General features: G+C 39.2%; 1 protein-coding gene across 1 annotated transcript; it reads right to left on the bottom strand.

The window, feature by feature from the left end:
• Positions 1-631: 631 nt before the first annotated feature.
• cpeb4b (cytoplasmic polyadenylation element binding protein 4b) lies at positions 632-23,832 on the bottom strand. The gene is made up of 8 exons (XM_055148445.1): positions 23,725-23,832; positions 14,166-14,216; positions 9,588-9,755; positions 9,379-9,468; positions 8,565-8,683; positions 7,972-8,086; positions 6,505-6,686; positions 632-4,752 (listed from the first exon to the last, which is right to left on the bottom strand). The coding sequence occupies exons 1-8, from the start codon at positions 23,783-23,785 to the stop codon at positions 4,525-4,527; spliced, it is 1,014 nt and encodes a 337-aa protein (XP_055004420.1). The 5' UTR covers positions 23,786-23,832; the 3' UTR covers positions 632-4,524.
• Between the last annotated feature and the right edge of the window lie 1,620 nt (positions 23,833-25,452).

Raw genomic sequence — 25,452 nt, 5'->3', positions numbered from 1 at the left:
ATATTGTAGGGTAGGGAACAGATTGGCCTGGTACTTTAAAGTAAACAAATACGTTTTCAAATATACACATAGGATAAAATGTTACATGCCTCATCTACAATTGACAAATCCTTTAAGGTTCAACTCAAGACATTCAGATTACTATACTTCTTGCTTGTGCACATGCCCAAAGAAGATAGTTAATCCACTTGTCTTATTTTCTTTACACATTAGACGGGAAACTGCAATCGACAGTGTTACCACCAGGTGTCGCCAAAAGCCACGTGAGTAAACCCAGTGACGAGTGTTTGCAAAAAGTTCCTGGCTGAAGCTCTGGTCTGCACTTCCTGATAGGAGGTCATTGGGCTTGTTTATTGGTTAGTGTTGGCAGATAAATAGGAAATGGGGGCAGGAGTGATGAGAGCAGAAGAATAAGGCCAAAGTCAACTTCTATGTTAAGAAATAGTTAGATTTACTGAAAACATCAGGCTAGAACAGGGATGCCGGGCAGAATGACTAACTGTGACTATAAAAAGAGGAGGGAAATGTAAATATTCAAATTCAGTCGTACTACTTTAAACGAGGCTTTCCCCATTTTAGCATGTACCTATTTAGCCAAAGAAAATGCGTTGTAACAATAACCAGAGCAGTGTCATATTTTCATCACAGTTAAGATTTATTTCATTCAACATTTCACATTACAAATATTTAAAAATTATGCATACTGTTATAAATAGTTGGCTGCAAACAATTAAATAACATTAGATTTTTCTTTTTCGTTTTTCACTAGCACTTCTACAGACCAACTCCTAGAAATATGAACATATCCGTAGTACATAACTTAATTAGAAAGGAAAATACAAAAATAGGAACTTATAAAGTGAAATGACAATAAAAATTAAGGTGATATCTTAAGTAAAAAATGCTATTAATAAATACAACAACCTTCCCATACACAGTTAAAAACTATTGAAATCTTGCCATTAAGTAACATTAACAGACAAATATTTAATATTTATTTTCCTTCAGAAAATGTGAACCATATATTGTGGAGCACAATATAGCAATTAGTAAAAACTAGACACTTTAACATATTAAAAGCTTCACCTCAAAAATATAACAAAAATCTGATCAAAATTATAAAAATCAATTATACATTCCAATTAAAAATATACCAATAAACAGCTAAATACATTGTTGACCTAATAATTACAAAGCAATCAATCACAGTAGCTTGAAATAAAATAGGCAAATAAGCACAAAACCTTTTAATGTTTTAAAAATAACTTCAATTATTTATATTAGTACAAATAGTTTGATTTCTTTTCTTTTTTACAAACACCAGCATGAAAAGGATTACAATAACAGTAGAAAATGACTGTGAAAAACATATTAACATCTTTTTTAATTAAATGTCTGCAATTAAAAATGGCATTAAAGAATTACATTGCAAAGAGTCTTTATCTGGAAAAAGGTTCAAAAGAAGTATTGCACATAACAACTTGAAGTTAACTTGCAACATTTACCACATTCAAGTCTTTAAGCTCCCCTTCCTCCAGATAGGTCTATTATAGAAAGATCAAGACAGCTCAAGTCTAAGGTTAGAGTAAAAAACAGTGTTCGATACGGATGCGCTGCCCACTTGTCAATATAGAAAGTTTGTGTCATTTCTCGTCTTTAGAGGTCTGCGAATGGGGAAGCGAGGGGTTCTCAACACGTGGGGCGGGGTCATCGGGGTCTGGGGGAGGGGACATCGTGTGGGACTATAGGGTGTCCTTAACAACGCAATATTTGAGAAACATTTGGTGCACACCACAACAATTAATTTTTATAGCTAATTCATGTACTTGTCATTTTCTCTTTTTTTGTCATGCATGCTAAGGATTACGATAGGTGCTAGTTGGCAAGTTCAAGAATATATATATAGATATAGATATTTATACTTTTTTTAAATATTAAAATATCTAAACACCAAACATCCATTCGTGTGATACGAGATTCAGCGTTAAGCGTGAACCAAATTTTGCATTCTCCTTATAATAAGTTAATGACTCCATCTACGGAGAGGAAACCAAGACAGAAGTTACCATTTTCCAACTAGTAGAGCCGTGTTACAAGGCATGAACATCCATTTAATCACAACAACATGTTTTTTGTCTTTTTGTCGCCATGCTGTTACGGACACATCTAAAAGCTAAGACCAACTGAATGTTCACTTTGGTCTGTCCTCTGCAGATCTGAAGTCGCCTCAACACAAGTGCGCACTTATAGTTGTAAAGATTCCTCAGCACTGAAATGTATAAAAAGCATAATTGAAAATAATATATATTGAAATCACTCAACAGCTCCATATATGCAGATCTCTCAGTAACAAAAGTACAAAAGCTACCTTTCACAATGTGAAAAATTGAGGTATTGCAAAAAGGAGTTTCCCCATTCGTGAAAAATGTGCCTAAAATGACTGTTGGAAAAAGAAAAACTATTTAGAAAAGTAGTGCATAATAAATGTTTATATGTGCATGACAAAATAATTTAGCTAGAAAACACACTGTACCAAAAATCAGCAGGCCATGTATAAAATAATCTTTTTTTCTTCTCATTTTAAACAGCAAATTCTTCACAAAGTGTTTTAACTTCTAAAATGCTCCCCCACCACACCCACAAAACTCATGTCCGGGTGCAAACTGGTGCGAAGTGGACACCGCGTCACAAATGAGGGTAGGTAACTCACTAGTGTAGACTCAAGTTTCTGTAGACTGCTCCCTGACGTGGTTCAAACCGAGTCACTCAAAACGAAGACCATTTTGACGACCGCGCCTGTCCGTGTGCACTTTGTGTTGTAACGCAAATAAGTCGCCTCCATTTTGAGCTACGGAGAAGTACGGGGTCTGACTGCACTTAAAATGTAGAAATATAATAATAAATTCACAAGGCCAATCTTTGGTTTTACCAGAGTCCAACAGGTGCGTGACAGTTACTGGGTAGATAGTGATAAAAAAATATATGAGAGTAATATAATCAATAAAAAACAGAACGTAAGCTACAGCGTGACCCACTACTGCACCGCCATCTTTGGTTCCCTAAGGCGGGTAAAACCTTTTCGTATGGGCAGCCCGGTTGACACGAAGTTGTAGTAGTAGTAGTAGTAGTAGTAGTAGAGCGCACTGCATGGACTATCTTCATTTATGCTTCAAAAACACTGTTGCTGAGTTGGTTTAACTTGGCAGGAGGAAGGAGGGAGGGGGGTCTCCGAAATCGCGTACCCCCCCAACGACTCAAATGTGTGCAGATGAAGTCAGATCATCTTTCATTGCTTTTGTGGGTTAATAAAAGAAAGTAGCTGACTCCAGGATGCAAAGGTTTTTTTTTTTTCCGTAAAGACTTGGGAGAATTGCACAAATGTATTTAAAAAACTAACTAACAGACAGGCATTTTTTTTTACCATTCGAAACTGCAAAAAAAGCGGAGGCCACTAGCTTTCTCTGGCTCCCCCCGTGTTCGCATTCAGCTGAGGATAGTTAGTCTCCTCCTATACATTCCCCTAAAGATACTGTAGATGCTCTGTCCGTCTCTAGCACAACCCTGCGATTGATACAAAAATAAGGTGATGAAGCAAAGTGAGTACAAAACTGTGCCGTTCCCATCACACGCAGCCGCCGGACGCCCAACTTCCCGTGTCGTATCGGCGGGAAGGACGGCCCCGGCAGCACGGATAGCGAGTTATCTTCTGGTTAGTCTCCTCTGGAATCGGCACATTAGCAGCTGAGTTTGAGGTATTAGTTTTTGCATGTGTCAAAATGGAGATCCGAACCCAAATATAGTTATGTTGCTTAGAGATTTTCTTGCGTGAAATTTCAAGTAAAAATATTTGCGGTAGAGATTTATTTTTTTTGATCGAGGAGGGTGAATATTCGTCGCAGTGGGCCCTCTCTTGTGTTTGTCAGTGATGAGAAATTCAGCTTTGGTAAACTACAAGGGTCTCCTATACTGAAACTGCACTCTCTCTAATGGAAATAAGTGCACTCTTCTTTAGCAACACCCTTTTCAAGTGAAGTTTGCTCTAGAGCCCCGACCCTTTCCACAATAAACAGCCAATAATGCACTGTTCCCATTGCATTTGCCTCCAGACGTAATACAAACTAAAGAGGAACAGCTCTGCTACACAAAATAAAAATTTTAAAGTCACATTTCTTTAGATTTTTGATAAAAATGTTTAAAAAAAAGTTCAGGCCAATTCAAAGCAGAGTACCATCACACACTTCAAACGGTCCTATATATCCATTTGTATGAACTCATAAAAATATTTTAAAAATCAAATTTATAAATTAAATTACATTACACTTCTTTTTTTCTTTTCTGGACATTTTTTCTTTTCTTTTTTTTCAAAATATAGATATACTATATATTAACTTAAAAAACGAGAAACTTTTGGGTGAACTTAGAGCAAAAAGGAACCAGCAACAGAAAAGTGCATTTATTTGTACAATGATTGGCGACTGGTGCACTACCTGCCCTGCCTGTTGCCTGTTGCCTGTTGCCTGTGGTTCAGTTCCAGCGGAAGGAGATGTGGCGGGGGCGGTCTCCTCCCTCCTTCACCAGGGGCTTGTGGAACTCTCGTCCGGCCCGTGAGTGGATGGCGGCCCAGCAGTACTCGCAGTAGTACTGGAGGCAGGTCACGTTGGCGCAGAAGAAGGGCGCGAACTTGCCCCCACAGCGGGTCCCCTGGCACTCGTCGCACAGCTGGTCGTCCAGCACGTATGGCTTCACTTCCACCTGCGGGCACGGGACACGAGTTTAGCATTGGTCTGCATGGGCACAATAACAGCTGCTGAGTGTACTCAAATATTCTACAAACTAACATGACTGCTCACGACTGAATAAAAACAGCACCTTCTCAACCCTAATTTTAAGCATGATAATTTTTTGTGATCTATTTAAAAAAGCAATCAATATATTTAGATGTTTCTTCACATTCAGATTGCTGCATGGTTATTGTATCAATAGAGTGTATGAAAATATGTTTGATGAACTTGATTCTATTATTAGGTGATCCATGTTATGACCACAGCAGGGAACTTACATACATGTTATTCATATTTGCTCTTATCAAGCGAAACTGCAGTTTGACAAATGAGACCTAAGAGAAATGATGTATTCTTTGAATTTCAAACTGTATTTGCACTCAGCTTCAGTCACGCTTCAGTGTCCTCATACATTTAAGGACAATATTATTTATCAACCACATACAGCTAGGGAAATTATATCTGTTATATCAGAGTTATTTTTGGATGTTCTTCTTGGCAGACTTTTCAATTTTCTTGCTATATTCTAATTCTCTGCTAGATTTATTTGCGTTTGAGATTTGCACACATCCTTTATCAGTGTTCCCTCCCTGAAGCAGATTGTGCTTTAAGATGCTTTCAAATCTCCAGAAACTATTACATTTTCTCGTTTGCTCAAATGACTTGAGCAGCTTGAACATCAGTCTGCGTGCCGGCTGCTCTGGCGACAGAAGGTGAGGCTGCATTTGACCCGACTGGACCTTGAGCTATGGCTGAGAGCTTTGCATACCATGATGCAAAGTATAATACAAAACTCCACTGCAGGGCCTTTAGAATAGAAGAACTAGAGCTGGGATGGTGTGAGAGAGTTTTATACCAGAGCACAGACACAAATACTGCTCCAGCTTTTCACAAACAAACTGGGTCACATCAGATTTGCTTTTTAGCTCAGGAATAATCGCTCTGTACAATTATAGAAAGGGGGAGCTGGCACATTATATTGTCGAAGTGGATTTCATCTCTTAAACAACACTGTAAACTCTGATATACTTTTCAGTCTCGAAGTGCAACAGAAAGTGATACAGCCTTGAACATTTCTATGAAATAGATAAAACAGATAGAACTTTGTGCAAATTGGGGGTTGTAAATATACACAGTGAAAAAGCAAAACCTTTACTTCAATAAACACTTGAGCACTCAGTAACCACAGGTTACTGAAGGTTGCGTTTTAGTCTTCAAATAATATTTTATGTTTACGCAGATGCATTCAACAACATGTACTGTGCTTCTTTTTTAAATAATGTGAGGTTTAATTTTGAATTTAGCACCATAAAGATGATAAGCCAAGTAAGTACAAGTCCTACAACTAATTCTGGGGGTTGACCAGATACAACTGGTTTGTAACAATTACAACTAAGCACTGAATTAGCTAATTATTATATTAAAAAAGAATCAAATTCTTAATGCAGATTTTGTTAACACATCCTCCTCTATTGCCCAAACCAACTTTTGATATTTCATTTTCTTATATTTGGTTTCTAATTCCTTTATTAATGAGTTTGACAATTGAAATACTATTTCCAGCTAAAAGTGCACTGGGTTTATTATTATTCTTTGTAAGTCAAGGTTCCCTTCCCCGTCACCCCACATCTGCATGAGATAAGGCCTATACTAAGGTGTGGCTCTTCACAGAAATGGGCCAAACGGAGAGGCAGTTTGAGGTGTCCCGTTAGTGTGTGCTCACCCGTTTATCGATCTCTCCATGCTGCAGTTGCACAAAGCGAGCACTGATAGCAGCTATGTAGCTCTGCTGATTAGAGAAGGCCACCCGCCCTGCTCCTTTGGGGTACTTCAGCTCCGGGTCTGTGTCAATGCCAGCGTAGCACACCCCTCCATAGAGCCGGTCCATGATCATCGCCAGCTCCACTGTAGAGAGAGAGGGAGGAGGTTCGAGAGAGAAAGGGGGAGACAGAGAGTAAAAAAGAGACAGACAATCATATGAATTAAATATATTATATAAAGCAACAAATGTCTGATGTGAAGTACAAACAGTGTAACAAACAGTGCAGTGTAGTCAAACAGATAGAAGCTAACACACACCAAGTCTACAGAGCGGCTCCATGAGGCCTCTGATGCAGTGCTGCTGAGCTCAGGGCTTTGCCTTACCAAACAAATGGATCACACTTGAGTTTGATGAGGGAACATAAGGACAGAGTCTAAAGTAATACAGCATCACTACTTTTAATAGCTTTCTGTTTAAGGGTGACATGTTGAGGACTTTCGACCACAACTAACATAATATTTTGTTTTTAATTGTTAATTGATATAGCAACAGTGTTAACTTTTATCTTTACCCTGAAACCCATGGATAAGTATGCCAAATTACAGAAAAAATACCAAAAACTCAAAAGCTCTCAGTCTTTTATAACTCTATAGATTTATTCCAGTAGTTGATCTTGTCAACTTGTTGCATGATTGTCTGTGATTGACAGCTAGTGGCTTGAGACAAACAGGGCATAAAAGGATGGTGTAAACATTTATAACATTTATATGTTTAACCATTTTATATGTTATATATTTAAAGATTTAAGATTGCTAATTTAATATGGAAGACTGAATCTGATGTACCATAAAGTGTAAAAGTGGGTCATGATAAAATAAGTTTAGTATTATGTAGTAAAATCAGGCAGGAGAAGTGCCTGCACCATACTATGGTGTAATAGTGTCATATTTGGACTGTGGGCTCAAAGAACCTTCTGCAACTAAAAGAAAAACCTCAAAGACAATTGCCCACCACGAGGAAAATACTAATCAGAGCTGTAAGAATCAAACTGAAGTGAAAACTCTCCACAGCGCGCCTGAGAGCACTTCCTGATAACACCAATCGAGAGAGAGAGACGCAGTCTTTCATCTCCGTCTGCAGCTCATCCAATGTTTATTAAGAACAAAGCCGTTTGGAGCTCACCATCTCAGCCTGGGTGCATTTGGGATTGATATTAGCTACATCATTCATCAGAAACAAAACTTAAATAATAACTACAACTTTGAAAAGTCTTTTGAAAGGTTTACTATCTGGAAACTGGAAAACAGCAGATGCATTTATATCACACTTTTACATGGTATATCTAACACAATGTAAAAGTCAAATAAATGTAATCACAATAAAGGCTCTTAACAACCTGAGAAAAGCTCAATGGTGGTAGAGGAGTACCTGCACGGAGTGGACGGGGCACTCCTCCCACGAAGATGGTTTTCCTTGGGTCCAAAGGCTGAGAGCCGTCCATCACAAAGTCACTGTCATTCAGGTTCCAGGGTCGAATTTGGACCTACAGCACAAAAATACAGTTTTTATGTAGCACTTGGTGGTTATGGGGAGAGCTCTCTGTCAGGGGGCTCCGTTATCTGTGGTCAATATATAACTATATGGAATTTCTTGTACAATAGACTGCCTGCCTCGACTAACAAATGAACAAGTTAGTCTGGATTCAATATTTGTTTTGTGTTGATATTTTCTGAGAAGTAAAGATACTTTTGGTGTTCTTTATTCTCAAATATCTTGCTTAGGAAACACTTATTTTAATGGGGAGGGAATCATTTTGGGCTGCTGCTGAACTGTATGATGTATGGTCTGTGCCAGTCTCAGTGTTATGCGACTGATTCCTGGAGAGGACAATTTGCTGTATGTCTCTCTCCAATCTTCACCCTTTTTCACACCCAGAACCCATACTGTCCAGTCCAATAAACACATGTGCCCCATAAAAATGTAAAAAACAACCAAACCCAGAATGCTAAGCTGGCACTTACCGGCTTGTCTTTGATGGTGGGGCTGGACACGCACAGGTACAGTTTTCCGTCTTCTTCGATGCAGGCGTCTATCAGAGCCTGAACAGAGCTCTCGTCCTGGAACAGCAGGAAGGCGTACCCTACACACACAGCACAGACTCAGAACACACTATTGACAGGCAACACGCTCCAAGGTGCTCCTCCGATTATACGCTAACTCTGTCAGCCTTCGACATACTGAGCTCACAGCGGGGGACTTACAAACACAGAAACAGACAAAACCTCTAGTCAAATGTTTGTGCTTGTTGTCGAAACGTTTTAGAAGTGAAGTTGGGGTATGTCTTATGCACGCATCTTTAAAAGGTTCACTGTGTAACTTTTCTGATGGAGGGTCTGCTTCCTGTTTTCAGATGTTTTTGCTTTAACTGAAATGTTCTACAGTATGGCATAGTTTCAAACCTCTAGCTATAGAAACAAGACTAGAGACTGACAAGTTTAATGATATACTGTGAAGCATTCCATGCAAAACAATAACATAGCTGACCTTTCCACCAAAAATGTTCCATAGTGCATCTTTAAATGGCTTTAGATCGATACTGAAGCAATAGTGGGATCTCTGTCTTTCAGTCATTGTAACAAAGAAGCTTTACAGGCAACTGCATCTAGATAGTTAAGTGTGAATCTATTTGTCCACCCGCTTAACTTCCATCTCAAATCTACAGGGACAAGAGTAACTCTTTGTAGAAAAACAGAATGGCTGGCCAGATGTTCAGTTAGCTTTTGTATTTTGTCCTGTGTAAAATGGTAATTCAGCAGCACCAAAGTGAACCTGTACCTTTGGGAGGGAAATAGGATTTACTCTCCGCTTTGTGAGGCCAGTCCACAAACAGGTGACCGAAGCGGCGGAAACTGGCTGTGATCTCATCTGAAAAGAACCAGATGCACATGACATTTACTTAAGCCTGCATCGGTCAAAAAGAGCATTTCCTGTTTACATTTGGTCTCTGCTTTGACTCAGTTGGTCTATAAAAATCCTGTATGCACCTTCATCTATATCAGGAGGCAGTCCACCCACAAACACTTTGCGAGAGTAGCGTTCCACTCGCTCTCCGTTCTGATGTGGGAAGCAGTGAGGAGATCCCAGACCGGCCAAGCCCTCTCCACGCTCATCATCAGGAAAACCATCCTCCATTGGGAAGAGAGAGGAATGGCCTATAAGACAAGAAGAAAAAGGCAGAGTTCAGAGAGAGGTTTATCTCGTGGGTAAAGGGTTAAAATGAGGTCAGTGGGACATGGTGGAGCGGTAATGGCAAATGTACAGTGGCAATTATACCAGTGCCTTGAGTCATCTACCTGATGGGAGGAAGTGAACCCAATCCTCTGTAGAAAACTGCCTTTCAGCATATTTTAATGACTTTGCTTTTAACCAATACTTAAGAGTATTGATGCAAATAAGCAAAGGCCCTTTGATATACAAAGCAGACTTGAAGTTACAGTATAAATCGATCCATATATATTCTGCTTCAAATGCATAACATGTATGTTGACATCCTAACTATTGTTAGCCTGCAAGTGCAACCATAATTTCCTAGGGTTTTCAGTACAGAAGCATCTGATGCTTTGCATGAAATGAAATTTGAATTACATTTTTTAATTACAGTTCAGATGCTTATCCTGACACAACTCCCTTCGATGTAACTGGTTTGGCTTGGAGCCATAGTGGCAAAAAAAACACATAATGGCTTATTACAGGTGTAACTCTCCCATTTAAAAAAGTGAACCCATCTTGTATAGAAAAGATAGAAGATAACACACTGTATTGATTAAAAATACAAAGGACAACAGCGTCTCTGAAAACACAGAAGAAACATGACAGAAGCATGCAATTACAAAGACAGGAATGTATCAATGAGTGGGCGTACATAAAAAAGTAAGAGTGCACTGGTCCTGTCAGTACTGTGGATGTGGCGAGCCAATCAGAGGCCAGTGTTGCGTGTAGCGGAGGTTAAACCCTCTCTGCCCTGTCCCTGCATCCATACAACCTGCTCTGAGCTGCTTTATACAGATTTATGGGAGAGTTTAGCCTGGGCTTACACTGAGCGCTCCAGGCCATGTGCCGCTAACACAGAGTGTCTATGCCTCATTATGGAGCAGCCACTGGGGTTAGCATCTCCTAATGTGTGGCTCTGAAACGTGTGTGAAAAACAGGCGTATACACTGAGGGTGAGCGATGACAAGTTTTAACAAGGCCCGACAGTCATGCAGACAGCGTGTCACTTCACATAACAGACAAGAAGCAAACGTATTGTATACAAGCACAGAGATCAAAGAAACCAGCAAAACGGGGAAATTATAAGAAAAAATGGCTTCATGTCACAAATCGAATCAAACTGAAAATTTAGACAACAAGAAATGCAACATATTTTACCTCGTCTCCTGCTATAATTCCTGGCTGCATGTGAAATAAGGAGAAATTTTAAAACGAACATTAACACTGTGCACAGTGTCTTTGGGCCAATAGTCAACTATGGAAAACACACTCAGGGTGTATTCAGTCAAACTTTATTACACCGTAGTGTGTCCTCAGGTAAAAGCAACCTATTGGTAAGACAAATTATTGGTAATGTTACCAAAAGTGTTACCAAAAATATGAACTCTACTATTCTTTAAGAAAGCTTTCATGAAGAGTTTTGTTGAATCAAGGTCATGCTCTGCAGCTGCGGCAATGAAAAAAAAGGAAAAAAATTGAATAACCTGTAGAAAAGCTCATTCTGAGCCAAACTCCAAGGACAAAAATAGAGCTTGTAGGAATTTAATCACAAAACTATCAGAAAAATTAGTAAACAAATTAAATTTCTGCAACAGAATGCCATTTCAAAAATAGATTTCAAAAACAGATACAATGTAGTGTCCCAGAAAAGAACTAGGAACAGTCCTGGGAATGAACCCTGTGGAACTAACATGATTAAGATAAAGCAAGGACAGCAAAAGTACAGAGGACAGAGGACGTAGGCAATAGATGTACTTCATGTGGGGTGTGTACCGACTAGCAGTGCAGTATAAGAGCAGAGCCAATGAAAAATCAGTTAGTGTAATACAAGCTTGTCATACGAGTGCGGCAGAATTCAGTTATTTCTCCCTGAGGACTGCAAGATCTGCCAAGAGTAATAAAGGATCCCAACATCGAAACCCAATGTCACACTTCCAAAGTCACAAACTTGTAGAGGATATGTTAAAGCTGGGCCACAGAGTCACAGCACATACAGCGTGTTTCTCTAATACCCGTCGACCACAGGATAAGATTTCAAAACACGACTATGTGACACATCCAAGTGCCTGCCGTTGCTAATGCTTCTGATTCTAATGTAAACATGTAACGGCAAAGACAGCAGTTGCACAAAGACGAGGCTTGTAGGCACAGAGCACACTACATATGACTAACTGTGTTGGTTGACAATTATGAAACCTTTTCAAACTGCATCTAGGGCAGCAGCAGCATACTGATTTCACCATAGAAAATGCTACTGCAATAGCAACCAAAATGCAAGCCCATAAATAGAGCAAATTGTGATAAAAGGGAAAAACTAGGGTACATTGGTTGCAAATAAATGGTAGGTGCAGCTGTGTTGCCAAACCTTCACTGAGAAACACAATCTTTTCCAGCTCTAAAATGTGGCTATATCTCATCCCACAAAGGTCAATCAAACGAATCACATTTTACACCTCACCTGTTGGGTTAGATTTTCCTTTTTATTTGCTTAGTGAGAAATAAGGTACTTTTACAAAAAGCCCCAGAGAATTGGTAGAAAGTCGAGTGAATTAGAATGAAGTGGACACCGGAGAGATTGAAACACTGACCCATCTAAAGTGTAAGAACGGGGATAGGATGAAGAGGTGGCCTGAACACACAAGGAAATAATCCAGAGCGGTCTCAGCGGACTTTCCAGCCCAGATGGACATTAACTCTGTGGGAAGGTCAGAGGGAGCCGCGGCGAGATGAGAGAGAGATAGTAAAGCAGATTGGATGAGAGCGGGGAGTGCTATAAAAAGATGTGTGAGAGAAACAGAAAAATAAAGTGTTGGATAAAGAGGTTGGTGAAGTGAGGGAGAATGAAAAGAATGATGCATGCAATCTGTGTGTTTATGAGACAAATCAGGGGAGGGATCCACTCAAGAGGCTGCTGCTGAGCTGGTGAGTCCTGCCTGTCCACTGCCACCATCTGTCTCATGGCTATGACAACTCTCCACACCATGTGACCACACCATGTGACCACTGCACCATGTGACCAGACCATGTGACCACAGGCTCGTAGATTCATGGCCCAGGACCAGTTGGACCCAGAACAGTCAGGTTTGAAAATGTTAAGGGGGAAACAAGGCAACAAGGAAACCCTCCCTGCAGTAGCTTGATGAGGGGATTAACTGAGCAGAATTGTTTGATGTGTGGCTTCATATTCATGATTTGCAAAAAATTATGTTTTATAACTACAACGATTAACATGTACTAGAGCTTTAAAAAGGTGCAAAAATCAGATACTGATCGATACTAAAACTAGTACTGATACAAGATACTCATTTACTAAAAAAGGAACATTCACAGGACAGAAATGAACCTTTCCTGAATAGGTTTATAATGATCTTGAGCTGTATGAGAACAACTGTAAGACCACACAGGTTAGTATACGCCAGTGGACCACTATGGCACCTACCTGGACAACTGAAAGAGTACATATAACACCAGATGGTAATATAAAAGAAAATACTATGATTTAATGTCGAAAATTACATTCTACTGCCTAAATTTATTGTGTTTTATTTATTTATTTATTTTTTATCACTGTGTCACTGTAATCTGTACGAAGTAGTAAATGTAGTACAAGTAAATGTTAGTATTGTGACAACACTAATATGTAGTATATTATACAGTTTGGTAGGTTAATCTTATATTATCCATATATTATCAGCATATTACCTTTGCTAAACTATAGAGCTATGAAGCAAGCTAGTCTCAGTTCTTCTAGTCAAAGCTACAGACAGCTTGCCAAATAGCAGTACAAATGAGTGGCCTAAAATTTGATCATTGTAATTTGTATACTCTCAAGAGGGCTTAGAAACCATACAATACTCACACATTAGTGCAAGTAGGTCACTGTGGGGCGGTAAACAGCCAAGACAAAACGCCTATGAACCAAACAATGTCTCTTAGTCAAACTATCAGTACAAATAAAACAAAGTGCAGCCTATGTGAGTAGAATTTTTAAAAACCGACTAGCAGATATTACAAGAAGTAAAACTATTGCACCAACTGTACAGTGAAGAAATCTGTTTAGTGTTGAAAGTACCTCACCAGCCTGAGCAGTGGGTTGCAATGACTTGTGACACTTAGAAAGCAGAAGGGCACAAAGGACGCAACCACGAAATATTTGATTGGACAGAGACTCTGAGAAAGAGGTAGACTCAAAAACATCAAAAATATAACAACGTTCTCTCAGTCTTTTTTGAGGAAACTGAAATTGTGCGGGGAAAAAAACACTTCCATGATTTTAGATTTAGATTTAGCTTTCCGCATCCTGAATTATGAACAGTAAACCATTAATGCTTCTTAATAGACTTGATACGTACCATTAAGGGACAGAGGATTGTCCCCGCCTGGATGAGGAAACCCCAGACGACCTGCAAAGAAGGCATAAAACTGTTTATTTATTGGGCAAATACATGCAGTAACACAATCTAGTATCACAAATCACAATAGCAGCCAAAGAAGTTAAATAGTAAACAAACTTGCACAGCTCTATAAAATGTATTAACATATTACACAATTGTTTACAGAATACATTATATTTCAGGCACAGGTTGTCCTGATTTAAACTTTATTAATAAAATATTGTCACCCAAACAGCCAATAGAAATACCAGTACTAACACCCTCACATATTGTTAGTGCTTATCTGATCTTAATGTGACCTATTTCACGGTAAACAAAATACAAAACATCCCGCTTGTTGTTTATAGCAACAGCACCTTGGTATATCTTTGCATTGTTGCTCCCGCGTATAGGGATTTACAGGCTATTTTAGAGATTTGTTATAAAAAGGTGTGATAAAATGTGAGCTCCAGTGGCGTTCGACACTATAAAACGACCTGGAGCTAGCTGCATTGCTATCCGGGCTCGATCACACCACATAAATTAAGCAGCTTCCAATTTAGCAAAAAGCCACAAGAAACGAGAGCAGGATAATGTTCTTTAGTTATTGCTTCATGTGCGGAGATTTACTTTGCTGATGGCTGCTATTTCAACAATGGCTCTCACAATGTAGGGCACGTTCAAGACACAAGAAGGCCGGAAAGAAGTTGAAAACTCAGTATAACCAACAGCAAAATACTCTGCAATCTTAAAAAGTCGGCACTATTGTTGTCACAACACTAAAATTTCAAACTTGATTTCAATACTAGATCTACTACTTACCTATTCTGATACAACGATGATAATGAAAAATGCTATTTATTTAGACACGAGAATGTAATTTTCAACAAATAACAGTACTTTCTTTTATATTACCATGTGCTGCAATCCCTCAGTGGTCCAGGTAGGTTCCATAGTGGCCCATGGATGTAAACTAGTCTATGTGCTCTTATACTTGTTCAAATTCAAAAAGCTTGTTGTCAAATTTCCATATGAACATACAGAAAATTTTAATTATGTTCTTACTCTCAATCTTTTAAATTAAATAATAATAATAATAATAATACTAATAATGTTCTGATGCATCTCAAAATCATTCTAAAACTATTAAAGAAAGGTTAATTTCTGTCCTTTGAATGTGACTTTTCTGTATTGATACTTGCTCAAATGAGTATCTAGTCTTGATACTAGTTTTGGTATTGATTAGTATCTTAATTTTCGATACTTTTGACCTTACTACACAGACTGACCTCTATTTCTGCTCAACTCACAGTCTCATATGATACATTTTACACTGTATGACTTGCCTTGGATTGTACACACCACACTAGCTTATGTTGTGATGCCAAACAAGCTTCAAAGTTACGCAAGGCCGGCTAACTCGACGAGCTAATGACAAGAAACGGCCGAAATAGTGCCACTATTGTTTCCAAGGGTAACAACCGCCCTGTGATTGGTGCATTCCTATTCCTCGGTCACATGTAAGTCTTATGGGCCCTCCCCCCACACCAAGTCTGGTTTGGAAATGTGGTGCAGAAAATACAGGATACGTGAGGAAACAGGACAGACCACCCATAGACACAGGAGTGGCGCAAAAACCATACCGTTTCACAGCACATTTGTCATAGACTGGGCATAAGGATAGCTTCTACTAAACCGTGTTAAGCTACAAAAAATTTAGGTTGAAGCATTCACCCGTAAACCAAAAGGTAGGTGGTTCAATCCCAGCTCTGACCAGTGCATGATGTTGGGAATGCTACGAGAACTCTGAAAGGCATTATTGTCATTATATCGCCACGAGAATTATTTGTACTATCCATTGGCAGCATCTCTAAATGTACCTTTACACTTTCTGATGACACAGTTATAGAAATAGATGCGCGGGGAGGCGTGGCGGAGTCCATCTTGGCTTCGGAGACGCACCGTGCCGAGCCTTTAATAGCATATGAAAGCGTGTTTGTGAGCGCCACATCCCTGCGCGTCTGCCGCTAGCATGTGCCCGCTCTGTGAACCTGATTAGCATGCTGGCGGCTGCATACATGTACAGTAGAGCCCACAGAGCAGCAGTGTGTCTCTGGCCCGCAAACAGAGGGCTCCATTCTGCCACCCGGGACAATGCTGGAAGCCATTCAAAGCCACTCCAACAGTAGACAGTTTTTCTCCCCTCTGTGCCCTCACTTTGTTCAACGTGATGTGCTAGAAGAGCAAGAATGGTGTGCGTTTGACATTTTTGTGTGTGTGCGCGCGTGTGTGTGTGTGTAAGAGGGAGAGAGAATGAGACAAGAGAAGTTTGCAGTAATTATGTTTTTACTTGGCTGTGAGGGAAAATGGAGGCAGGATACGAGCATGAAGTGTAATTAGGAAAACAAGGAGTAAACTAGGTTATTTGCGTTGTAGGCCAAAGGCTACTAGGACAGAAATGGAAGGAGAAAGAACACAAAGTTTGGGAGTGACGCAGCAGTTTCAATGCAGAGCTGAATGCACCACAAAACTCATATTGTCTGTCTATGCGATGGTCGTGTTTCAAAATAGGAACACAATCTTCAAAAATGCACTCGCTCTTCACTTCTTCATCTTGCCATTTCAACTATTTCACTTCAAACTTTATAGCTTGAGTAATACTTCTTTATTTAGCTGAATGCAGTAGTTCTGACGCCATAGTGAACTCCTTGAACTACAAAAACTCCTACGTGTTTCACAAGATAGTGGCGGTTAATGTAGTCTATACAATCGTTTAGCGGCGTATTGAATCTTCACAGGTTCATGTTTTGGCCAGGTGCCGGTCCATGATACTGTGTAGGTGCTTCGAGGGTCTGCAGCTGTGTTGTGTAATTGACGCTAAAGTTTAATTGAAGAACAACTCTACCACAGCACCATCAGCAGCCTCTTCATCAGCAGGTACAAGGCTTATGAGGATCCAAACAATGCTTCTATATTCAACAAACTATCCATGGGATTCAGAACGATGAAATTACAAATTTAAAACAGAACATCCTATCTTTTGAATGGTGAAAGGTCCTCAAAATGTTTCCGATTAACAGGAAACCCTACCCTACACTTTAGTGATCTCTTTAATCCCTGACTCACTTCTGCTAACAAATTAAAGCAAAAGTATTAAAAGTCTTTGTAAGTCTCTGTGAAGGCTAAGTATGTATTTTAGGAGTGTCTGAGGCATCCCTTGTCTGTGTGGAATACCAGCCTTGCAATATGGCGGACACAACCCGAAGAGAGTTCTCCTGGGACACCTGGGCTCTTTTTATATGGTAATGTTGTATGTTTTTGTACGTGGTTACTGATTACTGACTATGTCAATAAAAAAAAAGAAAAAAACAAAAACAAAAGGAAAGGAAAAATGCACTTTTGAGTCTATCTGACAGTGGGGGCTGCAGGAATGTTCCATCACTGAAAACTACTTGGTCTGTTTTTTTTTTAAAAACAAGCACAACTACTTGACAAAGATTACACCAAAATTAATCCATGACGATAATCAATCCAAACCAGAAAATGTATTGTACGTATTCAGTGTTCTTTGGTTTACCTTTGCTACACAACCTGTCATTACATCCTATTTTTTAAAAGTCTGGCTGATTTCTTCCCTAATGACGCCCCAAAAGCGTATGGTGTTGAAGGCGCAGATAAACCTGTTATACACTCTCCAGTGCCAGGCTGCTTGAGGGACCAAGCTGCGGCAGTAGCGGAGATGTGTGCCAGCAAGACTAGCGTGCAGATTCAGTCGTGGCTAATGAGCTAGGCCTCCACTCCTCTGCGCTAATACTGAAGAAGAGGTGCAGTGGTTTGACAGCACGACACTGGATCACAGCGGGAGAGAGGTTCAGCGCGGGCTACAGTAAATACGAGCCGATAGTGAGGCGTCTGGAGAGGGTTTTCACCGCATACAGCGGACAGTCTGTATGTTTGTCTACACTACGCCCCAGTGACCTTTGAGTTCAACGCTAGGCTGTGTACACATTCAACATTCATCAACAAAGAATAGGATTTAATATAGTAGCATGAACAAGAGCTAACCTGAAGCTTCTGTAAATGATTAATTACTGTTATTATTTTAATTTTATAGGAATAATAAAAGTAGAGAACTGGAATACGAATATATAAATTTTGATTTTAAATGAAACAGGGGCAAGACGGTTGGTCTAATTACAGATGATAGCTTTAAGACTGGTTCCATCTGCTTTTTGAAATATTTTTTGTTACTATTTTGCTATATATTTAAGTCCCTCGCTCTTGTTACACCCATTTCATGACTTACTGTTCCGTTTACGTTTAAGACTGTGGGCCAAATGAATAAATTAAAGCAGAAAACATTTAGAACTGTCAGAAATACATCATCCAAAAACTCAACTCTTTGATTTTAACAATGAACCATTGTGTTCATGGGCTCCCATTGCCGCTGGTAATCCATAAGTACTGAAAAATGTCTATAATCATAGCGTATGATATTTTAGGGATGTGCTCTACCCTGTACAGTAATAAGGAGGGTAACAGTCAACATTGCTAGTAAAGCTCAACTAAAATACATCACAAATCAAATGTATTTAGTGAAATTATCCTCTGCCAGCCACTCCCATTCACAGCACAAAGGTTCTTTCAAGTTCACGGATGGAGCAGGTGTTGTATGTTTGTTTGTTAGGAAAATGTCAGAATGAGCTCCATTTTGTTCAACACCAAATTGTACACATTGTGCTTTTAGCTTATCACCCGCCCTGACCCATTTTCACTGTGTTTGTTTAAATAATAATAATAATAAAAAAAACTGAATGTTCCTGCAGGGCTACTGTACATGTTTGGAGGCTGAGTAGTAATAAAAGGTGTTATTTGTAATATGCCATTATGCTGCCTGAAATCCAGTTTAAAAAAACAACACAAAACACACAATTGCATTATATGGTAGTTTCAGCCTGAACCAAATATTGTACTTATGGGGTACTTATTCTAATTGTGTAATCATGAGGAGCTTTATAAAGGCTCCCCGCTGAGATGAACCAAGCCCCCCTTTAATCAATAACCAAAGCTCAGCCTTCATTTTAATTGTTCTCACCGAGAAGACGCAAGAAGTGCTTTTCACCCCTCACATATCACTTTCAAGCGCATGTCATGATCAGACTACAAAGACGAAGAAACAAAAGGCAAATCTGGCCTATGCATCACTGCTACTGCAATATCTGGTGGAATACTCCCAATCTTTCAAGCCAGTGAGAACAACTCTATCTGATCTCAAATGCCAGACTTTGTCATAAAAATCTGATGATCAAGGGGGAAGAGTGAAAACAGAAATGTAAAAGGCGTGCAGACTGGGAGACGGTTTGGAGTCGGAATGAGCCCAGAATGAGTCTTTCAATCTCACTCCTAAATCCCCTCTTAAATACAAAGCCTAAGCCCCAGCAGTGTATTCTCTATGCGGCTCCTTCTTCTAAAAATGTATCGGGAAAAGAGGTCAGATTCAATAGAATACGTTTGCGACACTACAGAGAGCTTGAATTGTTAAAATATTTGAGGAGTGAGGAGGAACAGAAAGCCAAAATGACCTCTCTACTGACCTTGCAGCTGTATGCGACTGCATATAGTTGTTCCTACTTTGAGCGTTCAGTGTTGACAACAAGCACGGTAAAACGCTTGGGAGGTATATGACTCATGAATGGTCAAACTCAGTGACAACCATAGACTGTATAAAGAAATGGACCGAGGGAGTGTGACGTCACCCACAAAGCTGACCAAGGCTGGCAGTTATGGGGTAAATTTGGAGATGAGTTCCATATTAAACAATAGTATCATGTAGAACGGTTTAAGACAAACATTTTCAAACCAACATGAGGAGCCTGACAGCAGCAGTGACAGAAAGAGGGGCAGGAGTCGAGAGTAGGTTAGCTATGTCCGTTTATATAGAGTATGGTGACAACATACTAGGGCCCAACTGATATATCAGTTGGCCGATATCATCAGCAGATATGGGCACTTGGAGACATATCGGCTAGTGGCCAAATTTTTGCCGATATGGGCCGATAGTCCACGAGGGCATATTATACCTCTTTATAAAGCTTAGACTCTTTTTATTATGTCCATTGAATCCATTTTACTGACAGGCAAATGTCCTAATATGTGGTGCTGCATCAGTATTTATCTGTGGAGTAATTTGTTTGTGACAACGTACTGCCCTGAATGCACCCCCAGAGTCAAGTCACAAACTCAAGTGCTCTTGTTTACACCAGCATCGCTCTGAGACACCACTGAGGCGCTGGCTTTAACTGCTCTTGTGCCTGATCTAAGATATTAACTATAAATAAAAGTGAACTTCAGCGGAGTTTAGGCCAACAACAAAACTACTGCATGTTTTTATTAAAGTGCAAGTGCAGAGAAGAAAGGACTGTCCCACAGACAGAGGACACACACAGCTGCTGTCAACATGCAGGATTATGTTATTTTTACGGATGATTGTTTTGAGTCAGGATTAAAAGGACACTTATTAATGAAAACTTGTGATCCAAGAGGAGCCTGTATGACCGGGGAGTGTTGCAAATGTGTCAGTTTGGAAGCTACTTTTCATTGTTTCTCATTGGATAGCGATTAGATACTGTAGACTGCCACACATGAAAAGCCTGCTTTCTCTACTACTGCCTACTGTAAAGTGACTATAGTGACTGTACACATGTTACCTGACCTGAATTGATACGTAAATGAGCTGTGAATAGAGGTGTGAATGGTCTGCATTTACGCATACACAGCACACACGCATTTACCGCTAAAGGCTTATAGTGGTAGTTTACTGTTTACAGACTAGAATGTCATGCAAAAATGCCATTAGGCCTGCCTACTGTGTATAGGCCATAAAGAGGCAGAATAACAATACAGGTAGTCTAAATAAACACATTTTAAAATCCGACAGAGCCAAACCTAAGTTTTATAATCAGCTGAAGATTTCCACAAAATTTTTACACCACTAAATATATCAGCTGTTATATTGGCTATTGGTACCTCCAAGGCCTGTTTTATCAGTATCATATCAGATTAAAACAAAAACAAAAACATATCAGTCAAGCCCTACAGCATACACAACAAGTCTGTTACTTACATTGAATTTAAATATAAAGTGAGACTTTGTGACATTTTCAATGTGCAAAGATCAGTAGACAAGGCAATTCTATGCTATATAATACATAAGCCTCATATCGAATTCAATTATGAGATAAAGGTTAGGTAACAGCACGGTCCATTTATGGCTATGGCAGTTTGCTGAATGTCTCTCTTCTCCTCGCTCCTATTTTGAGCTTGACTATTTTGTATGGTAAAGCATATGTGATCCGAAAACAATGTCACTTAGTTCTCAGTGTATGCCGACACAATTAGAATGACCTTTTGACCAACCTCCCAATTGTTGGTCACTTTGACACTAACAATGTGCAAACCTATGTACTTCCAACATTCAAGTGCGCAAGCAAGTTACATATAAGCAGAACAAAGGTTGTGGTAAATATACAAATAAATGAATCCTTAAATCTTAGTGACAAAAATATGTATCTTGCTATTTTTGCTCTTACCATTTATACTTTTGCTCTTTTTTATTATATTTATTGTGAAGTGTGAGCTACTGTGACCACATAATTTCCCTTGTGGATCAATAAACTTTGTCTAAGTCTAAATGTTATGCTTTGATTATAAGGTTGCTACTTCAGAAAAGGAGGAAATTCTGTATAGCGGCTGAAAAGAGTAGTAGTAGTTAGTATTAGCAGTGAATATCCTTTTGAGACCAGAGGGTAAGGTGAACAAGCATGGAGCTATATAATTATGTGGAAATGCTCCTGCTCGGTGTGTGTGTATATGCAGTGTTGATGTACAATGTTACGAAGTGCACTCTGGGAAGTGTCTGTTCTGTGTCTCATTTGCAGCAGCTTGAGAAAGACTGAGACTTCTAACCTGTGGAGGAAGTGACACTAAGGATTCAGGAGGTGTCGATGCAGATTTATTCTCAGTTTAGCACGTCTAATGGAGTGGCATACAAAAAGTTATCAAGTCATGGCTAATGTGAAGCCTCAATTAATTCACAGGCTATCCATTTTTTAAATAAATTACTAACTAAATTGCAGTGAGAAGACTTTTAGATAGAGGCATGTCCAAACTATTGCAACTATGAAGGCTGTTTAGAATATTTCAACATAAAAAATATCACAGCCAAAGAGGACTGGGCTGAAGCATCTTGTATATTTTAGTTAATCCCTGAAATAGTCACAATTGAAAAATAACTGGTTCAGGTCTGACTACTATACGTGTTGATGTAGATCCTACTCTTTTCTTTACAACTTTGGCTCTGGCATTTGTTGTAGTTAGATCCAGGTTGAGGATATGCTGCTATTAGATGGATATTAATTTGCTCATAGTTGCAATGTTGTTTTTGAGAAACCTGATTATTGCTCTAGTCAAGGATGTGGAAAGTGATTAGAACAAGCCATACATTTATAATCAAAGGAATCACTGTGTACAGTCATATTTGTATTGTCAGTGCTCAGAGAATATTGGGATTGTGGTTTAAAACGAGCTTTACAATTACTAATCAAATTTTGGATAAAAGACTGATCTAAAGTGGTACTTAAAAAGCGTAAAAGGTAACTAGTTACTGGTATGTGAGACAAAATGAGTGACAAATTTGACAGCAGTACTTGGAATTGAGTAAATTTTGACAAAAAGACTGAAATATTAACTTAAAAATTAAATTAAAAAGTGTCATATTTTAGAAAATGTTTGTAGAGGTCTAGCGTACATGTTCTTATGCAGATTATGACAGGATTTTGTTTTTGGTTTTTTGCAGCCTTTGCGATTTGCATTCATTCAAGCCGCGATTTCAGTTTTTCATTCTTTCACACTTAAATTGTAATTTTCTTTCTCTGACCACAGGCTAATTCACCTTATTCTGCCCCACCCACTTTTCTCTCTAAATTCTCCTGAACCTTCCGGTTAAACGGGAATCCTATTCATGTCAATGGCGAATTTAAGAAAAGTTTTGCAGAATAAATATCACATAAAGTAGGTTCATTTGTGTAAAAGTCAGCACTGCATTGATTATCTGTCGTCCATACTGAACTTATTTACTGTTGGGATCAGGAGCCCCATGCAAAATAATACAACCCGAATGATGATGACGACGTCCACGGCTACTTCCAGAATAAGGTAAGCAGTGTATTGGTGGCTTCCAGATTACGCAATGCGATGATGTCATACTCCCCGATGGGGGGCAATCACCAGATTTCACTGTTGATTACATTGTACTTTGACATGAAATATTTAAACACTAAAGTCACAAATGATGAACCTGGTATTTTCAATTATTAACTACACCAAGAACTCACTGTATTACAACATAATTTTGCATTTTAACAATGTTCATTCTAGCTGTCCCCTATCTGTATGAATTAATGTTGTCCTACAGAATGCTGTGATGTCACCTGAAACAATAGCGATAGAGTTGGTGTGATTGACAGTGCAGCCGGCTCACCTTTGAGGGAGTCCTGCTCGGCCCTCATGATGTCGATGAGGGAGCTCTCCAGGGGGTTCATGTTGAAGCTGTCGAACGATCGGGTCCGCTCCTGCACAGACACAGACACCACAAACTCTTTATCTCCAGACACACCAGATTAAAAGTAAACAAAAACGTAACTACCAACTGCCTCCCTGTCTGGACGCACCGCAGAAATTACACTTATTACACGTTACTTTGATTGAATTAACTTTAGCTTATACACCTACACCAGAGACAGAGGGCTTTTGGAGCTGTGTACACAAGCAAATGGGCTGTTTTGCAATTCGGATTACCACCGAGCCTGGGCTAAACGATGACATGGAAAAGTTGAACGTATCATTACATCCAGATGAAAGAAGCAGGATAATCTATATTTGAAGGAATCAAAATGAGGGAAACGAAAGAGTTACGGCCTAAAATGCAGGGGCGTGGTGAAGGTGGTTTAAATTATAGAGAGACAGTCGGTTTCACATAAATCTTCTGAAAACGCTTTTTGGTCCTTTTATATATACTACGTCTTTATAATATTATAACTCTAGCTTGGGGTCAAGAGAGCATAAGGTGAGACAGTGCACACCAGAAAGCCTGAAAATGGATGACAATAGTGAAAAGATATGAAACTGCATGCATTCTCATATATTATTTTTGTTACTTTGTTAGTATAGTATATTTTTTGAAACATTTTCTACATTTTACTAACTCAGACACGTTAATTACAGTATCGATTTATCGTTCCATATATGAAAGCTGCAACCAACATTTGTGGGGCTCAGTATTTATCATGTGTACAACTTTTTTGCAATAGTGGGGAGATTTTTTTGTACTATAAGATTTGAGCTGTAGAGGGAAGAATAAATAATTGTTATGCCTAATTACTGGTTTATTCTGCTACTTATTTCTTGCAGCTCTTACTTTAAAAAAAAAAGAAAGTTTACTGGGGTTGTCCTGCTTTGTGTCAATGGCATAAAGCTGTTTTATTCTTTACTGCTATATTTCTATGAAGCAATGTATTATGCTTCAATTTATTTTTATTGTGACAGGCCTATAACTAACAAGTACCAACAATATCTACTATTTCACTCAAACTAAGTCTTGATAGCCCAATCTCCGAGTTCTAGTTTTGACTACAAAACAAAAACATTATCACTACCACCAAACCCGGCATTACATTTTTAACTAATAACCATTGTTCATTCAGTCATTGTTTCATAACTGTACCTTTCAAGGATAAAAACTCCACATCAGCCACGCACATTTCATTTCATTTATTTACATGCAGTTCAACCCAGGAGTTAAACTAAACACAGCAGGCCTTGAATGAAAGTCTTTGTTGCCCGGGGCGAGGGCATCCTTGGCATCCCGACCGAACTGGAAATGCAGTATGCTGGTGAGGCATGTAAACATACTTCTACACTACGCACTCAAACATGTGTCCACCCAGCCAGTGCCCGGCAGATAAGACTGTGTTATGTCTCCGCCTCGCTTCGGTAAAGTATGCAGCTCCAAAAAAACAACTTCTGTGGCCCACATGAGTACACCGAGAACAGACAGTCGCCACTAAATATCACATGAGTGTCATACTGCTGCCTTATCGTCTGCTTCTTCTTTTATTCTCAGCGTGCCATCCTAAAATCAGAAGACGGAGTGTCCAGCAACAAAGATCACGTGTAAGCAGTGACTAAGGAGTTACTCATTACTCTGTCT

The sequence above is a fragment of the Boleophthalmus pectinirostris genome, unplaced genomic scaffold, assembly GCF_026225935.1.
Source record: "Boleophthalmus pectinirostris isolate CB_2022bp ecotype Guang Dong unplaced genomic scaffold, ASM2622593v1 HiC_scaffold_12, whole genome shotgun sequence".
NCBI classification, from domain to species: domain Eukaryota; kingdom Metazoa; phylum Chordata; class Actinopteri; order Gobiiformes; family Gobiidae; genus Boleophthalmus; species Boleophthalmus pectinirostris.
Note: the sequence above shows the minus strand (reverse complement) of the source record. Positions and strands in the feature narration are given on the sequence as shown.

Bases quoted from the DNA above. Each gene is read 5' to 3' on its own strand.
- cpeb4b (XM_055148445.1), bottom strand. From the start codon at position 23,785: ATGAACCCCCTGGAGAGCTCCCTCATCGACATCATGAGGGCCGAGCAG. The intron at 14,217-23,724 runs GTGAGCCGGCTG...CCTTCTTTGCAG, and splicing joins CGAGCAGGACTCCCTCAAAG to GTCGTCTGGGGTTTCCTCAT. The intron at 6,687-7,971 runs GTACTCCTCTAC...CTCTCTCTACAG, and splicing joins GCCCCGTCCACTCCGTGCAG to TGGAGCTGGCGATGATCATG.